The sequence below is a fragment of the Caretta caretta genome, chromosome 1 (assembly GCF_965140235.1).
Source record: "Caretta caretta isolate rCarCar2 chromosome 1, rCarCar1.hap1, whole genome shotgun sequence".
Classification (NCBI taxonomy): Eukaryota; Metazoa; Chordata; order Testudines; family Cheloniidae; genus Caretta; species Caretta caretta.
The window spans coordinates 259,954,616-259,978,400 of record NC_134206.1 but is presented as its reverse complement, the minus strand read 5'-3'; the positions used below and the strand labels follow the sequence as shown (position 1 = coordinate 259,978,400).

General features: G+C 49.4%; 4 protein-coding genes across 10 annotated transcripts in view; 2 read left to right on the top strand and 2 right to left on the bottom strand.

The window, feature by feature from the left end:
- The first annotated feature begins 18 nt into the window (after window positions 1-18).
- On the top strand, window positions 19-10,243 carry JOSD1 (Josephin domain containing 1). The gene is made up of 5 exons (XM_048834161.2): window positions 19-94; window positions 516-1,304; window positions 5,920-6,048; window positions 6,169-6,363; window positions 7,893-10,243. The coding sequence occupies exons 2-5, from the start codon at window positions 1,120-1,122 to the stop codon at window positions 7,990-7,992; spliced, it is 609 nt and encodes a 202-aa protein (XP_048690118.1). The 5' UTR covers window positions 19-94; window positions 516-1,119; the 3' UTR covers window positions 7,993-10,243.
- Window positions 10,244-10,569: 326 nt separating this feature from the next.
- On the bottom strand, window positions 10,570-14,920 carry TOMM22 (translocase of outer mitochondrial membrane 22). Its single transcript, XM_048834200.2, has 4 exons — window positions 14,764-14,920; window positions 14,496-14,614; window positions 13,853-13,970; window positions 10,570-11,287 (listed from the first exon to the last, which is right to left on the bottom strand). Exons 1-4 carry the CDS (start codon window positions 14,869-14,871, stop codon window positions 11,213-11,215), a joined length of 420 nt encoding a protein of 139 aa, XP_048690157.1. The 5' UTR covers window positions 14,872-14,920; the 3' UTR covers window positions 10,570-11,212.
- Window positions 14,921-15,750: 830 nt separating this feature from the next.
- On the bottom strand, window positions 15,751-23,229 carry CBY1 (chibby 1, beta catenin antagonist). Of its 3 annotated transcripts, none has more exons than XM_048834187.2 (5): window positions 22,860-23,229; window positions 20,951-21,070; window positions 20,174-20,279; window positions 19,975-20,090; window positions 15,751-16,612 (listed from the first exon to the last, which is right to left on the bottom strand). In XM_048834187.2, the coding sequence occupies exons 2-5, from the start codon at window positions 21,026-21,028 to the stop codon at window positions 16,532-16,534; spliced, it is 381 nt and encodes a 126-aa protein (XP_048690144.1). In that variant the 5' UTR covers window positions 21,029-21,070; window positions 22,860-23,229; the 3' UTR covers window positions 15,751-16,531. The 3 variants fall into 3 exon arrangements, with proteins under 3 accessions (XP_048690144.1, XP_048690127.1, XP_048690136.1); XM_048834170.2 differs by having other exon boundaries at window positions 22,865-23,161; XM_048834179.2 differs by having other exon boundaries at window positions 22,851-22,871.
- The window catches only part of FAM227A (family with sequence similarity 227 member A), a 44,870-nt gene continuing 44,288 nt past the window's right edge, over window positions 23,204-23,785 (top strand). Inside the window, exon 1 of one of the 5 annotated variants that reach the window (XM_048834088.2) lies at window positions 23,204-23,259. The gene's annotated coding sequence lies outside the window, so the exon portion shown is untranslated. Of the gene's footprint in view, window positions 23,260-23,410; window positions 23,476-23,785 lie in introns of those variants that run through there. The other 4 variants (XM_048834100.2, XM_048834093.2, XM_048834116.2 and 1 more) reach the window with 4 other exon arrangements.

Below are 23,785 nucleotides of genomic sequence, written 5' to 3'. Positions count from 1 at the left end.
GAGCACGCGCCGTACGTGGGGCGGGTCGGCCGCGCGCGTGCGCGGGGACACCCGGGGGTGGCTGTTGAGCCAGGGAGGTCGGGGCTGGCCAGCGGTGAGTAGGGGGCTCCCCGGGAGAGGGACACCGCGGCCGCTGCATGTCCCCGCCGGGCGGGACCGGCCCCGGCCCCGGCCCCGGCCCGCCTTGGGGAGCCGCCCCGGCCCCGGGCTCTCCTCGGGCTTCCCCCTCATGCGGGGAACCCCCCCGGCCCTGCCCCGCTGCTGCCGCCGCCCCCCGCGCGGGGCGAGCGCTCCCCGGCCACACGGTGCCTCAGGGCCGCGCTGGTGGGGGGCGCCCTGGCACCTGAGGGTGGGGGCTGCCCGCTCGCGCTGCTTTCCGAGGGGGGTCGGGGTAGAAACGCCTCGAGCGGGCTCCCCGCCCTGCCCGGAGCCCCGCGGGAACCTGCCCGGGCCCGATGCGCTTTGTGCCACTGCTTTTCCTGCCGGGCTAATCGAGGCTTTTCTTCCTTGCTCAGGAGCGTGGCAGGACTTGGCGAGGAGCTCACGCCTTGCGAGAGGCCGCTTCCCTCCCCAGCCCTTGGCATCTGCTTTTCAGGACACAGCCACTCCCAAAGGGATGGAGAAAGGCAGCTGAGAGGCCCCCAAGGCTCCTGCCAAGGGCCTCTGAGACTGGCTTCATCTTACCTGGTTTGGCTTCGTGGGGGTGGGCATTTTTTCCCAGCCTGCTCTGGATCCTTTTTAGCGGCGCTAAGGACCAAAGGAGATGGAAGAAAAGGAGCGATGTGATAAATTCCAGCTGGTATCCTGATGCTAAGCGGATTTAAATCTTATTTTGATATTTTTGGAGAGGAGACAGAGGGAAGGAAATACCCCAACAGCAACTTTTTATGGGGTGGGGGAGGAGGGAGGGCGGGAAAAAATGTTACAGATCCCTACGTGATTTTTGCAAGCAAGCAATTACTAAACAAACTGAAGCACAAGAAAAGGGCTTGCCAGCTGGAAGCAGGATTTGCTGATAAAAGAAGGGATCAGTGGGCTCTTGTTTTGATTGTGGAGCAGGGGAGAAACTTCAGACTCCTCTGTTTCTCACCATCTTCCCCACAACTACCCTAAGAAAAAATGAGTTGCGTGCCATGGAAAGGTGACAAAACCAAATCTGAATCTCCTGAGCCACCACAGCTGGCACCACTACGTATTTACCATGAGAAACAGCGTAGGGAGCTGTGTGCTCTCCATGCCCTCAATAATGTCTTCCAGGACAGCAACGCCTTCACCCGGGAAACACTGCAAGAGATTTTCCAGAGGTAGGGAGCACCCTGCACTGGCATTGTTAGTTCCATTTTTGCACTTCATTGCTGGGATGAGTATCTGAAATACCCTTTCTGTGCGTGGCAAGGGGGAGAGGAAGGTTGTTCAGAATCTGACACTGCTGAAGGCTAGACATGGCATCTTCTCTATTCTGTCACATAAATCTCCTATATTAATGATGGAAAAACCCTGATCTTCTCTCCCCCCTCCCCCCCCCATGGTTTCCTGTCCCTCATACTGTTCAGGCTGCCACTGTAGGGTGCAAGGACTCAGTTGCAGATGCCCTTATGTAATAGGCCCGCTTTAATTATCTCTCCCTCCCCGATGCTCTTTCCACCTGGTTCCCAAATTTCCTCCCTTCCTGTTTTTTAAAAGGTAAATTATTCCCATCAAAATACTTTGTTTGCCTTGTGGTCAGGTGGTTGGCCTGAGTGGGGAGGGTAGGAGAGGACTGAAAAATGGGTCAGAATGAAAACATTTTGACGTAGTTCTGTCCAAAAACTTCTAAACAGCTGCAAGTTAGAGCTTATGTCTACTTCCTGTGCTGTTCTGTGATGAAATGAGTGACTCTTGGTGTTCATTTATGAATGAAATATTATTGCCTCTATATTTTCACACAGGCAAGGTCCTGTATACTCTGGCAAGCAAGATCTAAATTCCGCAGCTAGTTCCCTATGATCTGTGACACTGTGGTGCAAATCCTGCAGCAGTTTTGGATAACTTTTAAATATGGAGTTTTTTGTTTAAATATGAAAAGAAATAATCCAGTCAAAAGCCTTGATTTTTATGATCAAATTCAAAGTGTTTTATGCTTTTCCTACACTTTCATGGGAGCACTTGTGAATACTACTCTGAAAGTCACTTCCCTCCACCAATATACTAAAGGGAATCCCCTTTGATTCTCCATCTCTATCCATAGTAGTCATTGCAGATTAATCTAATTTGGGCTGGAGGTCCATTACCAGAATCTGATAGTCTAGAATATGTGAGAAGCCAAGCTCCATGTAAATAAATGTGCAGGAACTTCATGCCAGGGGACGTGACCTAAAGTCTTTTCTGCCATTGATCAAGGTTTGTGTAGTCCCTCAATGCTGACAACACAGTAGCAGTATTCTGTATCAGTGAGGTGTTTTCCCCCAGCTACTCTTCTGAGAAGCCACGGTCCCATGAGAATGGTATCCGGCTCGCCTATGTATCTTTCTTTGATTATCTCTAACACATTTTCTTTTTCAATTTTAAATCAGACTACAATACTATCATGAGTAGTCTTCAAAATGGACCATAATTAACATACTGATCAAGAAGTGGAGCTGTCCATCAATGGTCAGCAATGAAAAGTGCTGGTGGTTTTGTTCCAGCACAGGGACAGAAACGTAATCATGGATCATTTCTATTGGACTGGGCTTCTGTGTTGAAGATCTTTCTCAGAAGTGGAAGAGGTTTTGCATATGGATAGTGGAAAAGAACCTATCTTGGATTACTTGCTGAACTTAATTGAAGGCAAGAAGAGGTTGAAGGACTATGGGCCATCTTCAGCATACTGTGCTTCAGTTGACAGTTCCACTGTCTTCAGTCATCTCACTGTGTCTCATCAGATTCCCTAGAGGTTTGGTAAATGTATCCCCACCAAACAGTGAACTCACTGAACATGGGATCTAAACCTGGGGGTGACAAAACTAATGACTTGCCCTTTGAGTCCTTACCAGTCACCAAAGACAGCCTTTGTAACCGTAATCACATCTACAAGAAGAGTTATTGAATTGCAGGCTTTAATAGTTGATCCCCCAACCTTCATTGTATTCCATAGAGACAAAATGTGTCCTACATATTCATCCCAAATATATAGCAAAAGTTGGGTCCAGGCTTCCATCTGAATTAGACCACTCATATCCTGGTATTCTTCAGACCTTATTCCTATTCACAAGAAATTAGATTGCATACCCTAGATGTCAAGAGTCTTTGATTTGCATATCCACACATCATCTGTCAGAGGACTAGTTTTGTGTACTGAGACCTGATTAGCCAGGATGACAGTACCTTAGGGTCTTGAGGCTTACTCTATTGCACATCAGTGACATACTTCTATAATGATTCTGTTTTATAAATCTGTAGGATGGCTACCTGAAATTCTACACATACATACACAGCTGTACTTGTACAGCTTGGAATCTAGATTGCATACTCTGTTTTGGGAGTGCAGCTTTGCATTCCTTGTGTAATTAAACTCAGCTGATCTATCTTTCTGTGGGTTCTACAGTACAAGTTAAGTGCACATACGAGTAGAAATACATAGAGGCAGCTCTCAAAGAGGAAATGTTACTCACCGGTAACAGTTTGTGTGTTACCTCCGCATATTTATACAACCTGCCCACTTTCCTTTTCTTCTCTGAATTCTACTCCTCTGGAAAGAACAAAATTGGTTGTAGCCTTACAGCTCTCTTATAAATGTGCTTCTGGACTGTTTACTAGAATGTAAGCTCTCTGGGGAAGGGTCTGTGTGTCGGGTTCTTCCCCCCCCCCCCCCCTGTTTGTACAGTGTCTAGCACAGTGGGGTCCTGGTCTGTGATTGGGGCTCCTAGGTGCTATTATTTCTATTACCATGATAGAATTACCAGCCTGCATGTCATATGAGTGTAAATATGCAGAGGCAATATTCTTGAAGAAGTAGAGTTAAGTGTTTGGAAGTGGATATACTGAAAGAGTTGTGGTCAACTATCTGCAAAAAGCAGCTTTTGTGTGACCAGTGAAAGCCAGTCGAAGTTTTGGGACCATAATTACTTGTGAATATTACTGCCTCTGTTTTTGGCACAGTAATATTCTGATCATGTTAAAAGAAGCAGTAATTTGACCTTTGCTCAGAAACACACCAGTGATATTAGTTGCCTTTCCTATTAACAACTTGTTTCAAGCCTTCCCTCCCTTTTATAGGCCCATCACTTTTGGGTTGGATTACACCAACATAGTCTACTGTAGCTGCCTCTGAAGACTAGAAGCTTATGTTAGTGCAAAATGCTGCCCACTTAGGCACTGGTGGCCTGGGACCTGGCTATGTGAAAAGCTGCCTATCCCCTCCTGGTGTCAAAGACTTTACGGTAGAATGCTCTAGGATCACAGTATTTTTAGTGGACAGCCTTAGCCTGCACAAGTCGTTCCATCTGGCTGTCCACCAAAGTTTGACAGCCTTCAGGGCACAGTGTAAGAACCAAGCAGGCATCTCTGCTCCCCCAGCCATGTGGGAGGAAGAGCAGGAGCTCCTGGGAATGGAGCTAATATGTGGGTGACTTTTCCGGCTGGAAGCAACAACCTTTGGACGCTAGTGATGTCATCAAACTAATTTCTTCAATTTAGCCAAATCAGCAGAGGTCATCTTACTTCAACTCCCTCCCACCCCTTTTCCTTATGGGTCCTCTGTAGGTAGCTGCACTTGCTGGCTATTGGGCCCCCCCTCAGCTACCCCTCCACTCTCCCTTTCGCTGCCTCTATTCCTTCCCTATCCTCTCTTTCCTTCCTGCCTTTTCCTCACTGCAAAGCATATTTTAAAAAAATACAAAAACAACAAAATGTAACTGGATATTTGCCAACCATCACTCTAACTGACCTGCTTGTATGATATATGCTTTGCCCCGTGCCTTGTCTATTGAGATAGTAAGCTCTTTGGTGGGGAGACTGTCTTCCTATATTTTTGCACAGTACACAGCATGATGGGACCCTGATCCTGATTGTGGCTGCTGTTGAGGTGCTATCACACTACAAACAAACAATAATGTCTAGGCAAGCTTCTGAGTGAATGTTTAAGTGGCAGCGAAGAGGGATTTCCCACCAGCAAGCTTAGCCGTTGAGCTATTATTGTAATAGCATTGACAGTTGGTCCATGCAGTGGTGATACTGCTTGTTTTAATAGGTTTCAGAGTAGCAGCTGTGTTAGTCTGTATTCGCAAAAAGAAAAGGAGTACTTGTGGCACCTTAGAGACTAACCAATTTATTTGAGCATAAGCTTTCGTGAGCTACAGTTCATTTCAATCTGATGAAGTGAGCTGTAGCTCACGAAAGCTTATGCTCAGATAAATTGGTTAGTCTCTAAGGTGCCACACGTACTCCTTTTATTCTTGTTTTAATAGGTTCCCAGATGCTACAGTGTTGGATTTTATAAACATGAGTTCTTCTTCCTTGGTATGTTTTCATGTTTGCCAGCAGCCAAACCACTCCAGGGTGCTGTGAGCTCATCCATTATTATGAGTTTAGTAGGGTCAGACCCAGTCAATACCGGTACTCTTTGGAGGTTTCCCATCTAAATGACATTACCCTTTTCCTTTTGAGTCAGGGCTGAACTAATATCTTGTCAATTTCTCTGCCTGCTGGGTAAGAGAGAGAGCAGAATAGTTCAGGTTGAAGATGCCAGGCTTTGCCAGTCGTCCAATTGGGATTTTGAACAGTGAGGATGTATAACAGGATTGCACAACCTTCCCATTGAATCATCATCTTTCAGCTGAACTTTGCATGGGATACAGGTACAACAACCAGTGCCACTTCTAACTAGCGTATGGATGTGTGAACCTGGGAGATGGATACAATGAACTCCTGCAACAGTATACTTTCACTTTGTGTTCACAGACTGTCTCCCAACACTATGGTGACACCACACAAGAAGAGCATGCTGGGAAACGGAAACTATGATGTGAATGTCATCATGGCAGCGCTTCAGACCAAAGGCTATGAAGCAGTTTGGTGGGACAAGCGCAGGTACTGAGAACCAGCTTTTAATTGCTATAGTTTGGGAAATGGCTGCCTCATGGTAGGGTTTATAACAGAGGAAGTAGGAGAAATAACTGAATACCATCTCTGCTCTCTCTGCTTCCCCAGGGATGTTAATGTCATTGCCCTCTCTAATGTGATGGGCTTCATCATGAATCTGCCCTCCAGCCTCTGCTGGGGTCCCCTGAAGCTCCCCCTTAAACGACAGCACTGGATCTGCGTCCGGGAGGTGGGAGGCACCTACTACAATCTCGACTCCAAACTCAAGATGCCAGAGTGGATTGGAGGTGAAAGTGAGCTCAGGTGAGTCTCCTTCCATCCTAATTCCCTACTCCTAGCCCCTATTACAGATTGGGCATCTGCTTTTAACACCTAGTATCTGGTACAATATAGTTCATGCTTTACTGCCACTGTAGAATGGCATGAATTCTGATAGCAAAGACTGAAGAATGGGAATGAAATTCGTATGCCCCTCCTGGATCTTACCCCATGTGTCTTATTTATGTGAAGCTAAGAAAACAATGTTAGCTAATAGGAGACTTCAAGGTTCAGGAGAGCCTGGGCTTCTTTCCTAAGGCAGCTGGTTGTGTCACCATGATGAGTGTAGATTCCTAGATGGTTAATCTGTGGTGACACCTGTAATGGACCGACCTACCATGCTCTGTCATGTTTCTTCAGATGGGGAGCACTTGACAGCGTTCCACTGATGGTCAGTTATTGCATGTGTCCAACAGAGAGATGATTTAATTTGAAAAATGCAGCTTTTTTCCTTAAACAGTTTCTACAGAGGCTAATGAGCCTCTCCCCATTTTCCTGTTCTTTCTGAGATCCAGGTAGCACTTCTGTGCTTGTACTAAATTTTCCATGTCTTTCAGAGTGTAAAATTGTGGTTCTTACCAATCATGGTCAATGAAGATTCGTGGCATTCGCCCCTCACATGCTGAAAACCATAATGATTAGCCTTGATGCCCCAAATTGATTCCATTTGGAGAATTGTGCTCTAGCAATGTCTGTAGAGCTGGTCATGCCAATCAAGAATTAGTGAATTGAGTGTCAACCTAAAATTCCATGTGTGTAACTTCCAGTAGAGAATTCATTCACTCCTATGATTGCTGCTTAATACTGCTGGTTTGGAATGATTACTGTTTCAGTCTCAAGACAGTTGCATTTCAGCATTAAGTGAATGATTCCTGTGTATAAAATTTTGGGAACTTTTTTGGCAAAATATATAAGGGAAATTTAAGACTTTTATTTTCATATTATTTAAGTCCTTCTATCTTTGACTACCGGATAAATCACTCAGTCAAAAAGAGGCTGAAAAAATGTATTGGATCCCAATTCATGGGCTGCCAGTAATCATTCTGTGCCACTAGGTTTACCATGGCATCCTACTTTTTCCTGCCAGTCACTTCACCTTGGGGGGGGGGTGTGTGCTTTGAAATGGATGAGATTGCTGATCTCTGAAACCCAAAGAAGTAAGTTTGTTTATTTCAGTTGTATTACATCTTGCCAATTCACGAGAACAGTGTGTGTGGCCTTGGAGAATGGGCAAGATTTTTTTGTATAAACTCTAATAATGAGGTTAAGACTATGCCCATGTGGTTCCAAAATAACCTGCCAGGTGGTGTATGCATTTAGTTAAAAATTGAATATGTAGTAGTCAGAAAATTGATTGTTAAAAAAAAAAAAGACCTTCACCTATTATCTTCCTATGTATTTTGTCACATCTGCTTATTTAATAAGTCTTTACTCCTAAAGAGCTTTGCAGAGCCAATACTACTTATTCTGGATTTTGTTGTTTCACCTCACTTTTGCCCTTCTCCTTTCCATAGGAAATTTTTGAAACACCAGCTGAGAGGAAAGAACTGTGAACTTCTGCTGGTGGTGCCAGAGGAGGTGGAAGCACATCAGAGCTGGAGAGCTGACATGTGACCCGGATTTGCCCTGTCTTTTCTCACTACAGCTCCAGTCCCTCCCCCCACAAACCCCTGATGTCTTCTGACCTGGATAATGGGTGCCCTAGCTCTTTTCCTCTGGAACTTCCTTTCACTGGTCTCTTCTTTTTATATTGACTGTGCAATAGAACAGTGGCATAGGGTATTGTGGGGGCCAGAATGGATGAGGATGGAAGCCAGTCACTTTTTAATGAGGAGAGTGAGCTCTAAGCTTTTAAGCTGATTACCTTGCATAGTGCTCTTTAAAATACGCTTTGGGGATAGGGTGTTTGGAACACTCCTGCTGATTCTCCCCCATGCCCTAATATCTTAAAGACTGATTGTGGCTGGACACTACTCCCTCCAGACTTAACAAAACTTCTTTGGATGGGAAGTGTCAAGCATGCTGCCTCCTCTCTGAAACAGTCTCTACCCCCAAAGCAAACTATTCTGGATACATTTGCAAATCATGGGGGACTCAGGAAACTCTCGAACACTAGCAATGGTATGGTGCTCTGTAGAATCTCCTGCTTAGTGAGGGTTTGTGCCAAGGGTTAGGGACATCCTATTTTTAAAGAAACTGTTGGGGTAAGTTGGGGGATTCTTCTCTAAAGTTTTTAGGGATTTTTGTTACACAGATGGCTTAGATGCTTCTTTGGATAGGGCAGGCTGATTAGGGAGTAGAAGTGGTAACAAGTTTAGGCTGGTTCAGAAGCATCACATATCTGGAGTAAGAGAGGCCACCAGGGGCTTGTAGAGGGTTTTCTTTGGTGCAGTATATAACATCTTAATTGTTCCTTTATGTGCACTTGTTAGTTCAGGAGCTGATTGCAGAGAAGGGAATAAAACTGAAGGTGTTTAAGAGGAAGGAGGGAGTCATTTCCTCTTATTTTCCTCCTCTGTGGAAGACTAGCCACGGCCATGAGAGAGGAAGAAAGAGGGTGGAGAAACTCTTCTACAAATAACCTAGAAGTTACGCAAAGCAAAATCAAAGCGAGGCATTGCAATTGTAAATTTCTCTGCCTCCTGTTGTCACTAGCAGTTACTGGGGGAGATGTGTACAGGGTTCATGAGAGAGTCTTCCTGATGGTAAGGGCAGACTGTCTAGCATGGTAGCTGAACCAGGTACTTTGGTTTTGGCTGACAGACATTCCCCCTGACTGCTGAATCACCTCACCCTCTGTTCCCTCCTGCAGAGAAGAGTGACTATGACAGGGAGACTCCAGTAGGAATCTTTCACTCAGTTTTTTTTCTATACCACCCGGTGCTGGGTGTAGTTCAATCATTCCCTCCACAGCAGAAAGGAAAGGGTGAGTTTGGGATGAACTTCACACTACTATTGACTCTTCCTGGTCAAGCTATGTTACAACTGTTTGTCTCATTTCCTAATACACATGCTGTCCTCCCAGTTATAACAGCAAGTGTAGAACAGTGATGGAAACCACCCTGGGTAAGCCAGTGTCTGAAGCTAAACTTACAAACCACCAAAGCCTTCCCTTTGCAACAGAAAACAGAGGCCATGTGGCAACAGGACAAGAGTGGTGGTGTGGTCAACCCCGGACATCCTACAGGTACCATGCTTCAGCCTCCTGACAACACATTGGCAGTGGCTCTTCTGCATGTTCTGCAGTCCAAACCCAATGTTTCTATTTCTACTTCCTTCTTACCACATTCCAATGACCAAAACCAGCTGGCAGAATTTTTAAACACATCACAAGGAATTCTGCTAATGACTTGAAGCCATTTTCTAAAAGGGAAGGAAAAAAACAGCAAAAGAATTTTCTATGTTGATTAAAATCGCACTTTGGAGAGACCCTGTTCGCATGGAAGCTGCAAGCCAATGGATCAGTGTACAATATGCAAAGATGTTTTAAAAACATTGTAGGGCTGCCTCCCTATATTTGTATCTAATATCACTGCTTAACCCCCAGGGAAAAGGTGTGATCCAGCTGCTCAGGAAAAGGGAAACTGTATGATCACATCCCTGGGGAATAGTGCTGTGGTGACAGATGGAGGGGAAACAGACTAATCTCACTGCTTAGGAGTGGGGAAGCCCATGTTTGTTTTCTTGCTTGTTTGGTTTTGTTATAGCCTTGTCTTGGGTTTGTTTACAGAGATGTATTTTGTTTAACCAAATATTAAAAATGGAAAAATCTCCATATAAAGTGTCCTGTCACTTCTGTGTGTTCAGCTGAATTGTTCTGTAACATGGTATGTAAAGGAAAAAATAAATTGTTCTTTGTTATGAAGTTGTGGCCTTCTTGGGAGAAACTACCTTCATCAAACTGCTTCGGAACTCTGATATGGAACTCATCTAGTTGACTCTAGGTAGCCCTAAGATACCACTCTTGAGACATGGCTAAGTTATCCAAAACTTCTTACCTATCTAAGCTGTCTTAGGTTGGAACCATCTCCTCTCCCACCCCATCACAGCTAACACTGTATACATAAAGCTGGAGAATAACCACCCATCTGGGTACAAAGCAGTAACAGCTATTCTAGTCTTCCATTAGTATCTGGGGCCATGAACGTTGAGCCCTCAAGGTGCAAATCCACAAGGGATGTCTACTAAACACACGTTTGGGTTCAATTTATTTAATATTTAATACAAAAAAGATATGCAGCCGATTTCCAAAGTGTAGTTGTTTTATGATGCAAACAATCAGCATAGGCACAATCTTTAACCAAATGTGCTCCCCTTTCCTCCTCCAACAAAAAAAATACTGAAAACAAGTTTTCCTACAGGGCTCAGATGAAACTTACTACTCTTTGTACTCTGCCTCTTGGTAAATTCACTCCTTCCTTTCTATCACTGGCCTCTTCCGGCCTTGATTTAGCCAGGAGAAATACAGGATTTTCTTTTAATTGCAGAATTTACTGAACAAACTGGCCAGAGCCTAATTTTGTGTCCTAAGGTAAGGAGCCCACAGCAGGTGCTCTTCAATTTGAAGTCTCTGTAACTGCTCACTGCATGGACTGACTGGATAAAAGGAAAAACTTATTACCTCTGGAGGGGAAGCTACAGGCAGAAGCCCGTCAAAAAAAAGGTCCAGGAGAGGGGATTTTGCCCCATTATGGATAGGTCAGTGTCCCAAAGTTTAAAAAAAAAAAAAAAAAAAAAAGAGGCAGGGGCAATGCCCAGCCTGACAAACCAACAGTTCAAATGAATCAATGTTGAGGTCTCCCCATGTAATATGGATTGAAGCAGCTTTTGGAAGTTAGATCTTTCCAGAAAGTGGTGGCAGGGCCCCTGGTATACTGCCAGACAACCCTGTAGTGGGTCCTAAGAGAATCTGCAAGAGATGATACTGGGTTAAAAAAACTATTTAACTATAAAGATTGAAAACAGCATAGCACCCCTCCCTACCCCCATAGTTCCAGTAAGGAGGAGGTTTAGCATCTGATAATAAGGGTTCCACATTTGTGACTGGGCAACAAAAAGGTAGATGACATTCAATGTCAATAAATGCAAAGTAATGCATACTGGAAAACAATCTCAACTATACATACAAAATGATGGGGACTAAATTAGCTGTTACCATTCGAGAAAGATCTTGGAGTCATGGCTAGTTCTCTGAAAACATGCACTCAGCGGGTGCAGCAGCAGACCAAAAAAAGTGAACAATGTTATGTGGCGAGATTAAAAAGATTGGGACTGTTCAGCTTGGAAAAGAGACAACTAAGGGGAGATATGATAGAGGTCTATAAAATCCTGAACAGTGGGTGAGGAAAAAGTGAATAAGGAAGTGTTATTTACCACTTCACATAACCAAAAATCAGTGGTCACCTAATGACAGGTTTCAGAGTACCAGCCGTGTTAGTCTGTATTCGCAAATGCATCTCATGAGGTGAGCTGTAGCTCACGAAAGCTTATGCTCAAATAAATTGGTTAGTCTCTAAGGTGCCACAAGTACTCCTTGGTCACCTAATGCAATTAATAGGCAACAGGTTTAAAACAAGGAAGGTACTTCATGCAATACACAGTCAATCTGTGGAAATTGTTGCCAGGGGATGTTGTGAAGAGCAAAAGTATAACTGCGTTAAAAAAAGAAGTAGGTAAGTTCATGGAGGACAGGCCTATCAATTGCTATTAGCCAGAATGGTCAGGAATGGAATTCCATGCTCTCAGTATCCTTAAGCCTCTGCCTGCCTGATGCTGGGGATGGATCACTCAATAATTGCCATGCTCTGTTTATTCCCTCCAAAGCATCTGGCATTGGCTATTGTTGGAAGACAGGATACTGGGCTAGATGGACCATTGGTCTGACCCAATATGTCTGTTCTTAACTCACGCTGCAGGGCTGAGAGTGCAATACTCCTGTCACTTTGCAATACCATTCCCGCTCTGCTATGGCAGCTAACTGTTGTAGACTTATTCAGATAGCAAAGGGAAAATAAGACATCTCATCTCAGTACTCTTAGTCAGGGGTATCAAACATGTGGCCCATGAGCTGGATCAGGCCTATATGATGCATTTGATGGCTGCATGATATACTCACGTTATGCAGAACCTAAGCCAATGGTGGGCAACCTGCGGGCTGTACGCAGCCCATCAGGGTAATCCGCTGGCAGACCAGGAGACACTGTTTACACTGACTGTCCGCAGGCACAGTCACCCGCAGCTCCCAGTGGCCGCGGTTCGCTATTCCCAGCCAATGGGAGCTGCGGAAGTAGCAGCAGCCAGTACATCCCTGAGGCCCGCACCGCTTTCTGCAGTTCCCATTAGCCGGGAATGGCGAACCGTGGCCACTGGGAGCTGCGGGCTGCCGTGCCTGCAGATGGTCAATGTAAACACTGTCTCATGGCCCGCCAGCGGATTACCTGAAGGGCCGCAGGTTGCCCACCACTGATCTAAGCGCTCTTCCCCCACACCCCAGCCTAAGTTCCCTCTAAGCAATGCGGCTGTGCAGCAGGCTATCAAGGTCTATGCAGGCACACAGCGCGGAGAGGTGCCTCTCCCCCGGCCCTGGAGCTGCTGCGGACAGGGAAAGGCTCTCTTGCCCAGGCCTGGGCTGCTGTGGCAAGAGAGGGCTGGGGGGAGTTCTCTCTCCCCACCACAGCCCCAGGGCAGCCTGTACCCCAAACTCCTCATCCCTGGCTCCACTCCAGAGCCCACACCTCCAGCCAGAGCCCTCACCCCGCCCCCAACCCTAAGCCTCCTCCCTCACTCTTAACTCCTCGGTGCCACCCCCGCCACACATCACCTATTGGTGCACATAACAAAATTTATTCCACACGTGGATGTAAAAAATGAGAGGGAACACTGCCCCCAGCCCAAATCAGCTTTTAGCCCTCACTGCTGCAAAGAGCACCTTCCACATACAAACTAAATGTAAACAATGTCATGTCAGCTGCCTGAATCTGCAGAGAGCTTGGAACAATGAGTCAGTGATGAATTCCCCTTCTCCCCTTTAAACTGATTGAAGTAGCCACTGTAAAAATCCAGTGATGACATGCCAACATCAGCATTAACTGATAACTCTAGCAGATGGAATGGGGTAGTGGGTGTGAGTGCAGCCTTCAAGAGAGAGAGTTGATCTCTGTGTGAGCCTCCCACTGACATCAGTGGGATTTCTGCTGTGGATTGAGGATAATAAGCCATCCTGAATTTATGCCCTGGCTCACGGACCATAATTAAACATGAAATCAAGCCCTCTCCTCTCTGCTAAATGAGTTTGAAACTGCTGGTATTAGAAAAAGTAGGGGAGGGAATCCTGGTGACGCAAGCAAGACAAGGTTTATGATGTCCCACAAACCCCATCATCATCTGCTAATCTCTCAGTTGCAAGGCAACCAAAGAGTATTAGCCTGTGTTCATGGACTGCAATGGAGCAATGGTCTTGAGGTTTCAGGCTCACCTGTCGCTGCTGCAGCTGCTGCTGTTGCTCCATCTGCAGTTTCTCAGTTTCAAATACAACAGGAAGAACAAGGATCATGAAGGAGGTAGTCCCAATCCAGAGAGCTGCCCTGGAGAATCTAGAGAGAAAAAAATAATCAAGACAGAAAAATCTTGATTTGAGTTCCCTTCATATGGGAGGAACAACAGACCCCTGTATATGGAACAACAGACCCCTGTTCCCCTTCTACCTCTAGAAAGGGAGGACCAAGAGAAACTCCCATACAGCTCTGCCTGGGTACCTCAATCCTGATTTGGACTAATTTTTGATATTCCAGTCTTGCACACTCCAGGTAGCTCTGCCAAAGCACCTGAACCTAATCTGTAGTCCCCATTGCTATTCCAGTCCTGGCTCCCATACTCTGCTATGTGCTTGAGCAGGATGTGTAGCGTTACCACACACCCCTTCAGCACAGTCTGCGCTGCTCACTGACGCTCGCGCACAAGCCCAACAACCGGTGGCAGGGGCAGAGAACGCAGCCCGCAAGCGCGGTGCCTGAGCGGCCAATAACCGACCCTGACCGGAAAAACGGCACGCGGCCCTGACAGCCCACCCGGGCCCGGGAGAGCCAGACCCAGCCACGCCCCCGGCGCCGCCTTCTCACCGGTACATGCTCTGGGCCACAGAGAGGGACATATCGAAGGTAGCTCCCGCCGCGGTCCGGACGCTCTCCGGGAACATCTCGGTCAGGCCCCAGAGCCGCTCGCTCAGGGTCTCGTCCAGCTGCGGGGGAGGCTCAGAGTCAGGCCCGTGAGATGCCGCCGGGAACGGCCCCTGCCCTGCGCCCCCCACGCGCAGGGGTCACCCCGGCCTCGCACATGGAGCCCGCGGGCGGCCACGCTCCCCCTGCTCCCTGCCCCGCGACCCGGTACCTCGTCATCGTCGTCCTCCTCCAGCTCCTCCGCCAGCTCCTCCGCCTTGCCCGGGCCGCCCTTGGGCAGCAGCAGCTCCTCGGGGGACAGGGGCGACGCGGCGGCCATGGCTGCAACCAGGAGAGCGGGGGTGACACCGGAAGCGGAAGGGAGCCGACGAGACGGAGGCCCCGGGCCATGACAGAGACAGCGGAAGGGAGGCGAGCGGCAGTCACGCGGGAGGGGCTGAGAGCTGGGGGGAGAGAGCGGCCTCTAGCGGTCAACCTCCCCCCTAGAGGCCTCTCCTGCCCAGTTCTGCAAATCCAGCAGGGCAAAGGGCCCTAGCCTGCGCCCCTGCCTAGGTGCTCTCTCCCATGCTCCATCGCTGCTCCCCCACACCCGCTGCACAGCCCTTAGCCTTGCCTATCCGCTCCACCTCTTCCATCTGTTCCTAACTCCTAGGTGGCCTCCTCCATTGCCCACAGCTTCCTGGCCCCTCTGCTTCCAAAGGCTCATGCCCTTAGCTTAACAGGCTCTTGCCCTGACACCTTGCGAAGTGGGTATGCAGGGGGGAAATTAGACCCCAGCCCTCCCCCACTTGCTCATCTCCTCTGCTGCAGAAGGAAATGGCCAGTAGTTGCGCCATGGCTCATGGAGGAAGGGCATAATACATCTCTGTGAGATAGAGGCAGTGTTGGTTTAGTGTACAGGGCACTGACGTGGGACTCAAGCGACTGGCTTTCTATTCCCAAATCTGCCACTGACCTGCTGTGTGACCTTGAATGAATCACTCCACCTCTCTGTTTCCCCTCTCACTCTTTGTCTATCCTATGTAATCAGACTGTAAGCTCTTCAGGGCAAGGACTGTTTCTCACTACATGTCTGTGCAGCATCTAACATTCTGGGGCCTGTTTTCAGTTAGGGCTTTAAGAGTGCATGTGGGGGGGTGGGGGGGGGCGGTAACCTGATCCCAACCTTAGCAAGAACGTAACAGATTCACAAATGTGGTTTGTTTTAATTTTATACAATTTTTTTAATTTGTTTTCATTTTATACAAATGTAAGAAACACTCAGGAGAACAAACAATTCCAGAAACCCACCTGCCAACAGCAGGAAGCAGAGTTAGTGGTTTGTACAAAAATAATAATAATAAATATCTGAAAATGGAAAGACTGTTTTAGTTTAGGATGTTATTTGATTTTTAGAACAGGAGTTGGGGAAAGGCCAATCCGAAGCTTGTGAGATCAAAGATATTAGCAAGGAGACCCATACAGAAGCTGCAAACCAGAGACACTAAGGCTGTGCACATATACAAAGCCATCTTCCCTACCATCCACTCACAAATACTCCTCTGCTCACAGTATAGAAAGGACTCTTGCCCAGCACTCCTTGATAAAACAGATTATCAACATGTGCTTCCACCAAGGGCTCTGTGCCTTGAGTGGCAGGTCTATAGAGGAAAAGAAGTGAGGAGTGGTCTGGGCAGAAAGAGATGTTCATCGCTACAGAACATGTCCTACGGTGACTTATCAAGAGCATTGCGTCAGCTCTACGGAGTAGTATAGTAGATGCCTTCTGGTTGGAGGCCGCATTAACATTTCAAGCCTGGGAACTTGGCTACCTGTCTAGTGGACTGTAATATCACCATGTGCTACCAAGACAATGAAGCTGTCCCAGCCAGGCTTTAAGAGCCCTTCAGCTTTAGCAGCCCTGCTTGCATGCGTGATGGAGATTTCAAACCAAATTCCCTTGCTCGCCCATCCCCTAACCCCCTGTTTCTTGCTGTTGTTCACCTCCTCCTCCGGCTGTGACTCTTCAAGTCCTCCAGCTCCTTCTCCATCAGATGGGACTCAGCTGTGGTCTCAGACAGCTGCAACCAAGAGCAGACAAGAATAAGAGTAAGAATAATCCCTCACATCCCCATGGAGTATTGTTTTTATAAAATATACATCAGAATAAGGAAAGTACTATCTAACAGAGGGGTCGGCAACCTTTCCGAAGTGGAGTGCCGAGTCTTCATGTATTCACTTTAATTTAAGGTTTCGCGTGCCAGTAATACATTTTAACGTTTTTTAGAAGGTCTCTCTCGATAAGTCTATATATTATATAACTAAACTATTGTCGTATGTAAACAAGGTTTTCAAAACGTTTAAGCAGCTTCATTTAAAATTAAATTAAAATGCTGATCTTACGCTGCTGGCCCGCTCAGCCCGCTGCCAGCCTGGGGTTCTGTTCACCTAGGCTGGCAGCAGGCTGAGCGGGGCCTGCGGCCGGGACCCCGGCTGGCAAGGGCCGGGCAGCCAGAACCTCAGACCGGCAGTGGGCTGAGCGGCTCAGCCCGCTGCCAGTCTGGAGTTCCGTCCGCCGCCTCCTGCCAGCCAGGGTCCTGGCTGCTGGCCCCGCTCAGCCCACTGCAGGTCTGGGATCCCGGCCCTGCCCACATAGAGTGGGTACGTACCTTCTCTCTGGTTCTAGCCCATTCTCTTCCTCTCTCTCTCTGCACTGAACTGAGGGTGGGAGTGCACTGAGCACAGAGCTGGAGGTGAAGGAGCAGGCTGGGGGTTGGGGTGTAGGATCTGGCCAGGAGCTAGAATGAGGGAGGGGGCTCAGGGTTGGGGCAGGAGGTTTGGGTGTGGAGTGCTTACCTGGGCAGCTCCCATTTGGTGCGAGGGGTGCAGGTAGGAATGTGGGGGAGGGGGGTGCAGGAACTCCCGTTTGGTGCTCATGGTGGGGGTGAGAACGTGGGGGGTGCAAGAGTGAGGTCATGGGGTGTGTGAGGAGGGTGCAGGAGCCAGGGCATGGGGGGGCTGGGTATGTGTGGGGGTGCTGGAGTCAAGGCTGGGGTTGTGGGGGGTGCAGGGGTCAGGGTAGAGGGCTGGGAGTGTGTGAGGAGGGTGCAGGAGTCAGGGCAGAGGGCACGTGAGGGGGGTGCAGGAGTCAGGGCATGGGGTGTGGGGGCTGGGTATGTGGGGGGGGTGCTGGAGTCAGGGCTAGGGTTGTGGGGGGATGCAGGGGTCAGGGCAGGAGGCTGGGGTGTGTGTGAGGGGGGTGCAGGGGTCAGGGCAGAGGGCTGAGAGTGTGGACTATGGTTGTGGGGGTGCTCCCAGCCCCCTGCCCAGAGTGGCTCATGGCAGGGGGCTGGAGGGGATATGACCTGATTCCACCCCCCTTCCCCAAGGCCCTGTCCCACCTCTTCTCCCTGTCCCTCGCAAGGTCCATCAGCTGATCGGCAGCAGGGAGGGAGAGGAGGAGGGGCAAGAACCCAGCACGGCAGGGGGAGCTTGCCTGCTCTGCAGCAGCAGCTGGCAGGACCAAGCTTCTTCACCCTGCCCTGGGGGGGGGGGGGGGGGGGGGGGAGCAGGCTGGGGTGGGCTGGATTTTTAATGGCACTGGGATCCCAGCCTGGGTTCGGCAGCGGGTGCTGAGCGACGCCAGTGGCTGGGCCCCAACAGACAGCAGCATGCCATTAAAAATCGGCTCGCGTGCCGTCTTTGGCACACGTGCCATAGGTTGCCGATCTCTGATCTAACATATCTCTGAAGTCCCTTATACCCAGCAGGATCCCTAAGCACTTTACAGACATACACCACAGATACACAAGTGCCTTTGGGGTGGAACTCAGCAGGTTCTGAGTCTGTAACACACTATACGACAGCTTTAGGAAGAAGTGAGAAAGAGCTTCCGCAATTAATACTTTGGATTTCACAGCACACTGTGTCCAATGACCTTGCAGAGATTTACAAACATGAATGAATTAGCTTTCACCCATGTGAGGTAGAGAAATATCACTCTCATTTTACAGAGAGGGAAACTGAGGCATGAAGGTTCACTGAATTGCCCAAGGCCACCCAGAAACACTATGGAGAGCACAGACCTCCTGACTGTGCTTTAACCACAACAGCATCTTTCTAACTGAAACTGCAGAAGGAATTTAGGGAAGGAGAATGTAATTACCCAAATTGCTATTTCGTCAGGATGACATAGCACGGGGTTAAAGTGCAGCTCACAGACCCCCCCACAACACCCCCATTCTCCACCTACCAGATTGCGGGGGAGCCTGGGGCTTCTGCTAGAGACAACTGGTGCCTGAGAGTGGGGGGAGGTCACAATTTAAAGGTTCAACCCCTCCCAACAGCTTGAGTCACGCCCTCCCAGGCACGCCTCCCTCTTAACCTCAGGAGTTTTCCCTGCAACTGCCAGCTGTTTGCCGCTGCCTCTCCTCACAACTGCAATCCCAGCTTGCCAGCTCCAGCAGATGCTGTGCAGGGAGGGGGCCCGGTGGCGCCATGTGACTGAGCGGGGTCAGCAAATCCTAGCAGATTTTGGGGGGCATGTGACCCCACGTACCCCCATCCTGCGCATTGCCTCTGGCTTCTGTTCAGCAGGAAGTGGGGGTCTCAGGGCTTCAACCCTATGGGGTGCACCGGCCAGGGTTTGAGGCTTCAGCAGGACCGTGCTGAAGCCCTGAGACTCCCCTCTCTGCAGGGCATCGCCCCGCCACAGGGCTGAAGCCCCAAGCCCCAGCAGGTGTGCCTCAGCTCTTGAACTTCTGAAGATTGTCAAACATGACTTGGAGGCTCAGTAAATTTGGCCACCCCTGACATATCGGTTAACATTCTTACTTTGTTAAATAGTTACCATGTTTCACTCCAGGCGTGGCTGCATTTTTTTCCATGGAAGCTGTGACCCCTGTGTATTGCTGAATTTCAGTTTATAATGGTCTTTGGGGTGAAAGACTATGGGGTGGAGATGAAAGATCTTTTTCATTACTCTTGCAAAAAAGAAGGCCTTATGGAACCTAAGATCTCAAGAGACCATGAATGGTCAAGGTCTTCATTTCACTGACTGCAAAAGCCCAATAGTGACAAGCAGAAGATACTAATATACAAATAGAAAATGGAAAACACTCAAGGTATGGGGGAAGTCTTCCTATATCATCCAGATGTTCAGGCTCCTCCTCTCAACTATGGTACTCACTGTAATCCAGCTCTTCTCCTGAAGGGACCTGGACCTTCTCCTCCTCTTGGGGAGGAAGTGGATGAGGTCAATCTTCACTCTTGCACAATCACTACTGTGTTAAGTGTGTCTAACAGCGGGGTAGGGCTCAGTGTGAATGGGAGCAGGGACACAGGTTGGCATTAGGACCTGTGTTTTTGGGATGACCCAGAGCTCTTCACTCTGTCTCAGGGGCATTTCTGGTCACTTCAGAGAGGTGAATCTCCCCATCCTCACCATGTCCAGCAGGATATCCACTTTCAGACGCAGGAGATTGTTCTCTTCCTCCAGCTGCTGGTTCCGTTTGCGCAGGCGCTGTGCCTCCCTGCGATCCCCACTGCTGCTCCCTGACTCTAAAGGAGAGACAGGCCAAAGTTATAATCATCATGTAACTCCACAACTCTCCCAGACCAAAGCAACAGGAGCAGCTCCTCACCTGCTATCCACTGGCCATTCTCAAACTTCAGACTCTGTCCAGTGAGGTTCATGTTGGGAGTGCCATAGTCCAGGCCCAGCTCAATTTCACGGGTCGATCTGTCCAGCTGCAGAAAAAAAAGTCAATGTTTTCTAAAATTTTCATTTTCCCTCTCCATACTTTCCCTCACACCTTCACCTTTTTTTTAAAGTGACTGGCATTCTTGTGAAAGGTGCTGTATCAGTGGCCATAGAATCTGATGTCCTATTATTAACATTGCACATGCTGCTGCAGTACAAGCTTCTGTCTCACACACACCTATACAGAGTCTCCTTCCAACATATGTCACCCCTGAACTAAAAGAGCTATCTTTAGGGACATGAGGGGAGTTCATTCTCCGGGTCCTACTCTATCTTTGGTGCCAACTGTAAGGAAAGCCCCTGCCCCACTGCCGTCTGTATTAAAAGCACACATTAGAAGTTTCAGGTGCCGTGAATCTGGCTTCTGACTGAAGATGGAGTGAAGTATGTCACTAACTAAAGATTCCACTTCTTCTCTCACTATCCAGCCATCAGTAAGTGGTCATGACTCTGGACCAGAAGAGGAAGGAGAAACAGATGGGAATATGAGAGCGGAGAGACTGTGTGTGTGTGTGGGGGGGGGGGGGGGGGGGGGGGGGGGGGGGGGGAAGTGTCTAATACTTTGTTATGAGAGTTGTTACAATAACATTTTTAAGGCAGATTACCTGTCCCTTGTTCTTAAAGGGTTGATAGAAGATCCCTAGAATCCCGCACTTACCAAGTGCAGGTTGGAGAGGGAGGCTGATTTCCTAGGTGGGGTTTTCTTTGGACTGAATGTGTTCCCAAAGAGAGGCATGGCTTTCCAATCTCCAAGCCTGCTCACTTCTGCTGCCTTGCCCTGTTTTCCAGATACAAGGACAAAACATAGAAAGAAAAGCTCAGACATTTCTTATCTATCCAACCTCGCACCACAGGATGATTCCCTATAGAATATTTAGGAGTTCCAGTTTCTGATGTTTGTTGGTTCCAATTTTCAGTATTTATGCTTAGACAAATTATGGCTTTTAAAAAGTAAAATGATAGGATATATTTAAAATCACTGTTTAACTCTTCTTAAGACCTAGGAATGAGCCCTCAGTGAGCGAGAATCTTTTAGGCTCTTTCTGGAAAGTGTCTTCCTGAGTGTACATATTGTAATTATAAGAGTATTTTCAGTTACTATTTTATAGAAACCTACTGGTTTCCTCAAATATTTGATCAGCTAAATTGATTAAATTGTATCAATTTTAATCAGTTGTACTCTAAAACCAGAAACCCCAAGTACATTTTCAGAGCTTTGTTCAGTCCCACTTTAAAAAGAACAAAGCTTCATATGAAGCATTCACCCTGGAATAGCCTCATCTGCCTGGAGTAAGTAGTCCCTTTCAGGGGATGTCTTCACTGCATGGTGAACCCAGTCTCTTAACTAGGTTTTAGCCCTAAACCTCGTACTGTCACCACACAAAAACCTTTGACCTGCTTTTGGAGTGGCTTTGAATCCAGATTTGCTTGCCTGGGTGGGGATTAGAGCTTGGGTTCTGCTTTAACTCAGGCTGTGACACCCACCCTTTGCAGTGTGGAGGCGAACTGTAACCCAGGTTACATAATTTGGGTGCTACTAATCCTTCAGTCCCTTCCCACAATTCCCCAGGACTGGATTTTCTTTACCTTCTACGCAGGGGCAGAGATTGGGGAGAACAGGGGGGCACTGCCCCCCAAACCAGAGGTGACATGGAGTCACATAATGTCCCCCCCCAGATTTGTCTTCCTTAGCATAAAGGTTTTCAAACTATGTGGTATCCCCCTGCCCCACAGTTTGAAAACGGTCACCTCCTGCCAGGAGCTGGCAGGTTGGAAGCAGATGGGAGCCACCCAGCCTGCCCAGGCCCCTGGCTCTCCACACTGGGGGAGCCAGGACGCTAGCTGGGTGCCTGGCAGCCATCCCTGTTCTGCTCCCTGAGCTGGGCTGCCTCTGCACAGCCGGGCACTCCACAGGCAGGGCGGGCAGCACAGCTCTAAGCTGTGCCTTGATGTGCTCTTGCCTCTCCCACAAAGGAGCTCCCTGAGATGCTTGCTCACCGCTGCCCTGGCTCCTCAGGAGCAGAGGCAGGTCCAGGAGTGCAAGGGCAGCAGCGAGTGAGCACCTCAGGGAGCATCTCGTGGCAGCCGGGCTCCACGGGCAGGGACCAGCTCTAGGGGGTGTCGTCGGCCAGTGCCAGGCTCCTTCAGGGCAGAGGCAAGAGTGTGTCAAGGCGCAGCTTGGAGCTGTGCCGCCCACCCTGCCTGGGGAGTGCCCAGCCGTGCAGAGGCAGCCCGGCTTGGGGAGCAGGGCAGGGACGGCTGCTAGGCTTCCAGGCCCCGGCGGGGGCTTATCCCCTGGGGTGTCCCTCGCTCCTCCTCACGGCTGGGCGGCAGCGGCTGCTGCTGCCGCCGGGCGCCACGTGCCCACGCTGGGGGTGGGAGGGCGCGAAGTCACCGGCTGCCCAGCCACGAGCCGGAGACACGCGCGTGTGTCGGGGGGAGGGGCGGAAGGGGAATGCTGGGGTGTCAGTGGAGATTGTCTCTTTCGATCAAAAACGAGGCTGAAACATCCGGGTCCCCCACGACCCTTCTAGTACCCGCGCGGCAGGGAAGCTCACCATCCTCGCCTCACCTGCACCAAGCGCCCCACTCTGCCTTGTTGTCCACTGCTAGCCGTCCTGCGCATGCGTATCTGACGCCTTCGAAGTCCGCAGTTGTTTGCGGCGGGGGAACGGTCCGTACCACCTCGGTGGAAGAGATTAGGATTCTACCACTGGGGAGAGGGCAAGGCTGGGAACCGGTAGAACGTTATTCTGTATGAGGGCATACGTTAAAGTACATCCTCTCCCCAGGGATCTGTTCATGAATGGAACGATCCGTATTCAGAGCCCTGGAGAGAGTTCAGAGGTATGACCCGGTATCAGATGTCAGACCCCCCCCTTCCCCAGCCCGGAATGGTAGTGTCGGACTCGCGAATAGTCACGCGGGGGGAGACTCTGAAGCTAGACAGTACCATGGAATAGGGAGGTGAGTGCGAGCCAACAGCATTCTCTCTCTACCTCACCTCGAGTTCCTTAGCTCCCTCCTCCCGCACCAGTGGGAGCGGTCGCTCCCTTCGGAGTGCGGAGGAGAATGGTTTGCGCCGCAGGGTTACCATGGTGATAGAGGGACGCCTAGTATAATGAGCCCTCGCTGGAGACTTCCCCCGCCTAGCGCTGGCTGGGGGCTCGCGCGAGCGCTCAGGTGAGCCGTGCGCGGCCAGCGCCACCCCGGCAGGCTCAGGGGCTGCCGGGGCCTCTTTCCCGCCCGGGCTGCGTCCGCGTCCGGCGCCCCCCAGCGGGGGTTCAGCCGCCCTCCGCGCTGCGGGGCCGGCTCCTGTCTCACCGAGGCCCCGCCCGTGCGAAGCCGGGGGGGCTGTGACGCTGCGCCCCCTAGTGGCGTCAGGAGGCGCTCGGGGCCCGGGCGGGGCTGCAAATCCCTCCTGGGCTGAGGCTCTGCGCTGCAGCCGCTGGCAGCCCGGGGGCGCTGTAGGGGCCTCCCGGCTCCGAGCTGC

Coding starts and splice junctions, on each gene's coding strand:
- JOSD1 (XM_048834161.2), top strand. CDS start 1,120: ATGAGTTGCGTGCCATGGAAAGGTGACAAAACCAAATCTGAATCTCCT. Junction 1,305..5,919: donor CTGCAAGAGATTTTCCAGAG/GTAGGGAGCACC, acceptor TTGTGTTCACAG/ACTGTCTCCCAACACTATGG. Junction 6,049..6,168: donor GTTTGGTGGGACAAGCGCAG/GTACTGAGAACC, acceptor CTGCTTCCCCAG/GGATGTTAATGTCATTGCCC.
- TOMM22 (XM_048834200.2), bottom strand. CDS start 14,871: ATGGCCGCCGCGTCGCCCCTGTCCCCCGAGGAGCTGCTGCTGCCCAAG. Junction 13,971..14,495: donor GTGGCCCAGAGCATGTACCG/GTGAGAAGGCGG, acceptor TTTTCTCTCTAG/ATTCTCCAGGGCAGCTCTCT. Junction 11,288..13,852: donor AGCAGCTGCAGCAGCGACAG/GTGAGCCTGAAA, acceptor CATCTCTTGCAG/ATTCTCTTAGGACCCACTAC.
- CBY1 (XM_048834170.2), bottom strand. CDS start 22,918: ATGCGCAGGACGGCTAGCAGTGGACAACAAGGCAGAGTGGGGCGCTTG. Junction 20,091..20,173: donor GAATGGCCAGTGGATAGCAG/GTGAGGAGCTGC, acceptor TCTCTCCTTTAG/AGTCAGGGAGCAGCAGTGGG. Junction 16,613..19,974: donor TGGATATCCTGCTGGACATG/GTGAGGATGGGG, acceptor TCTTGGTTGCAG/CTGTCTGAGACCACAGCTGA.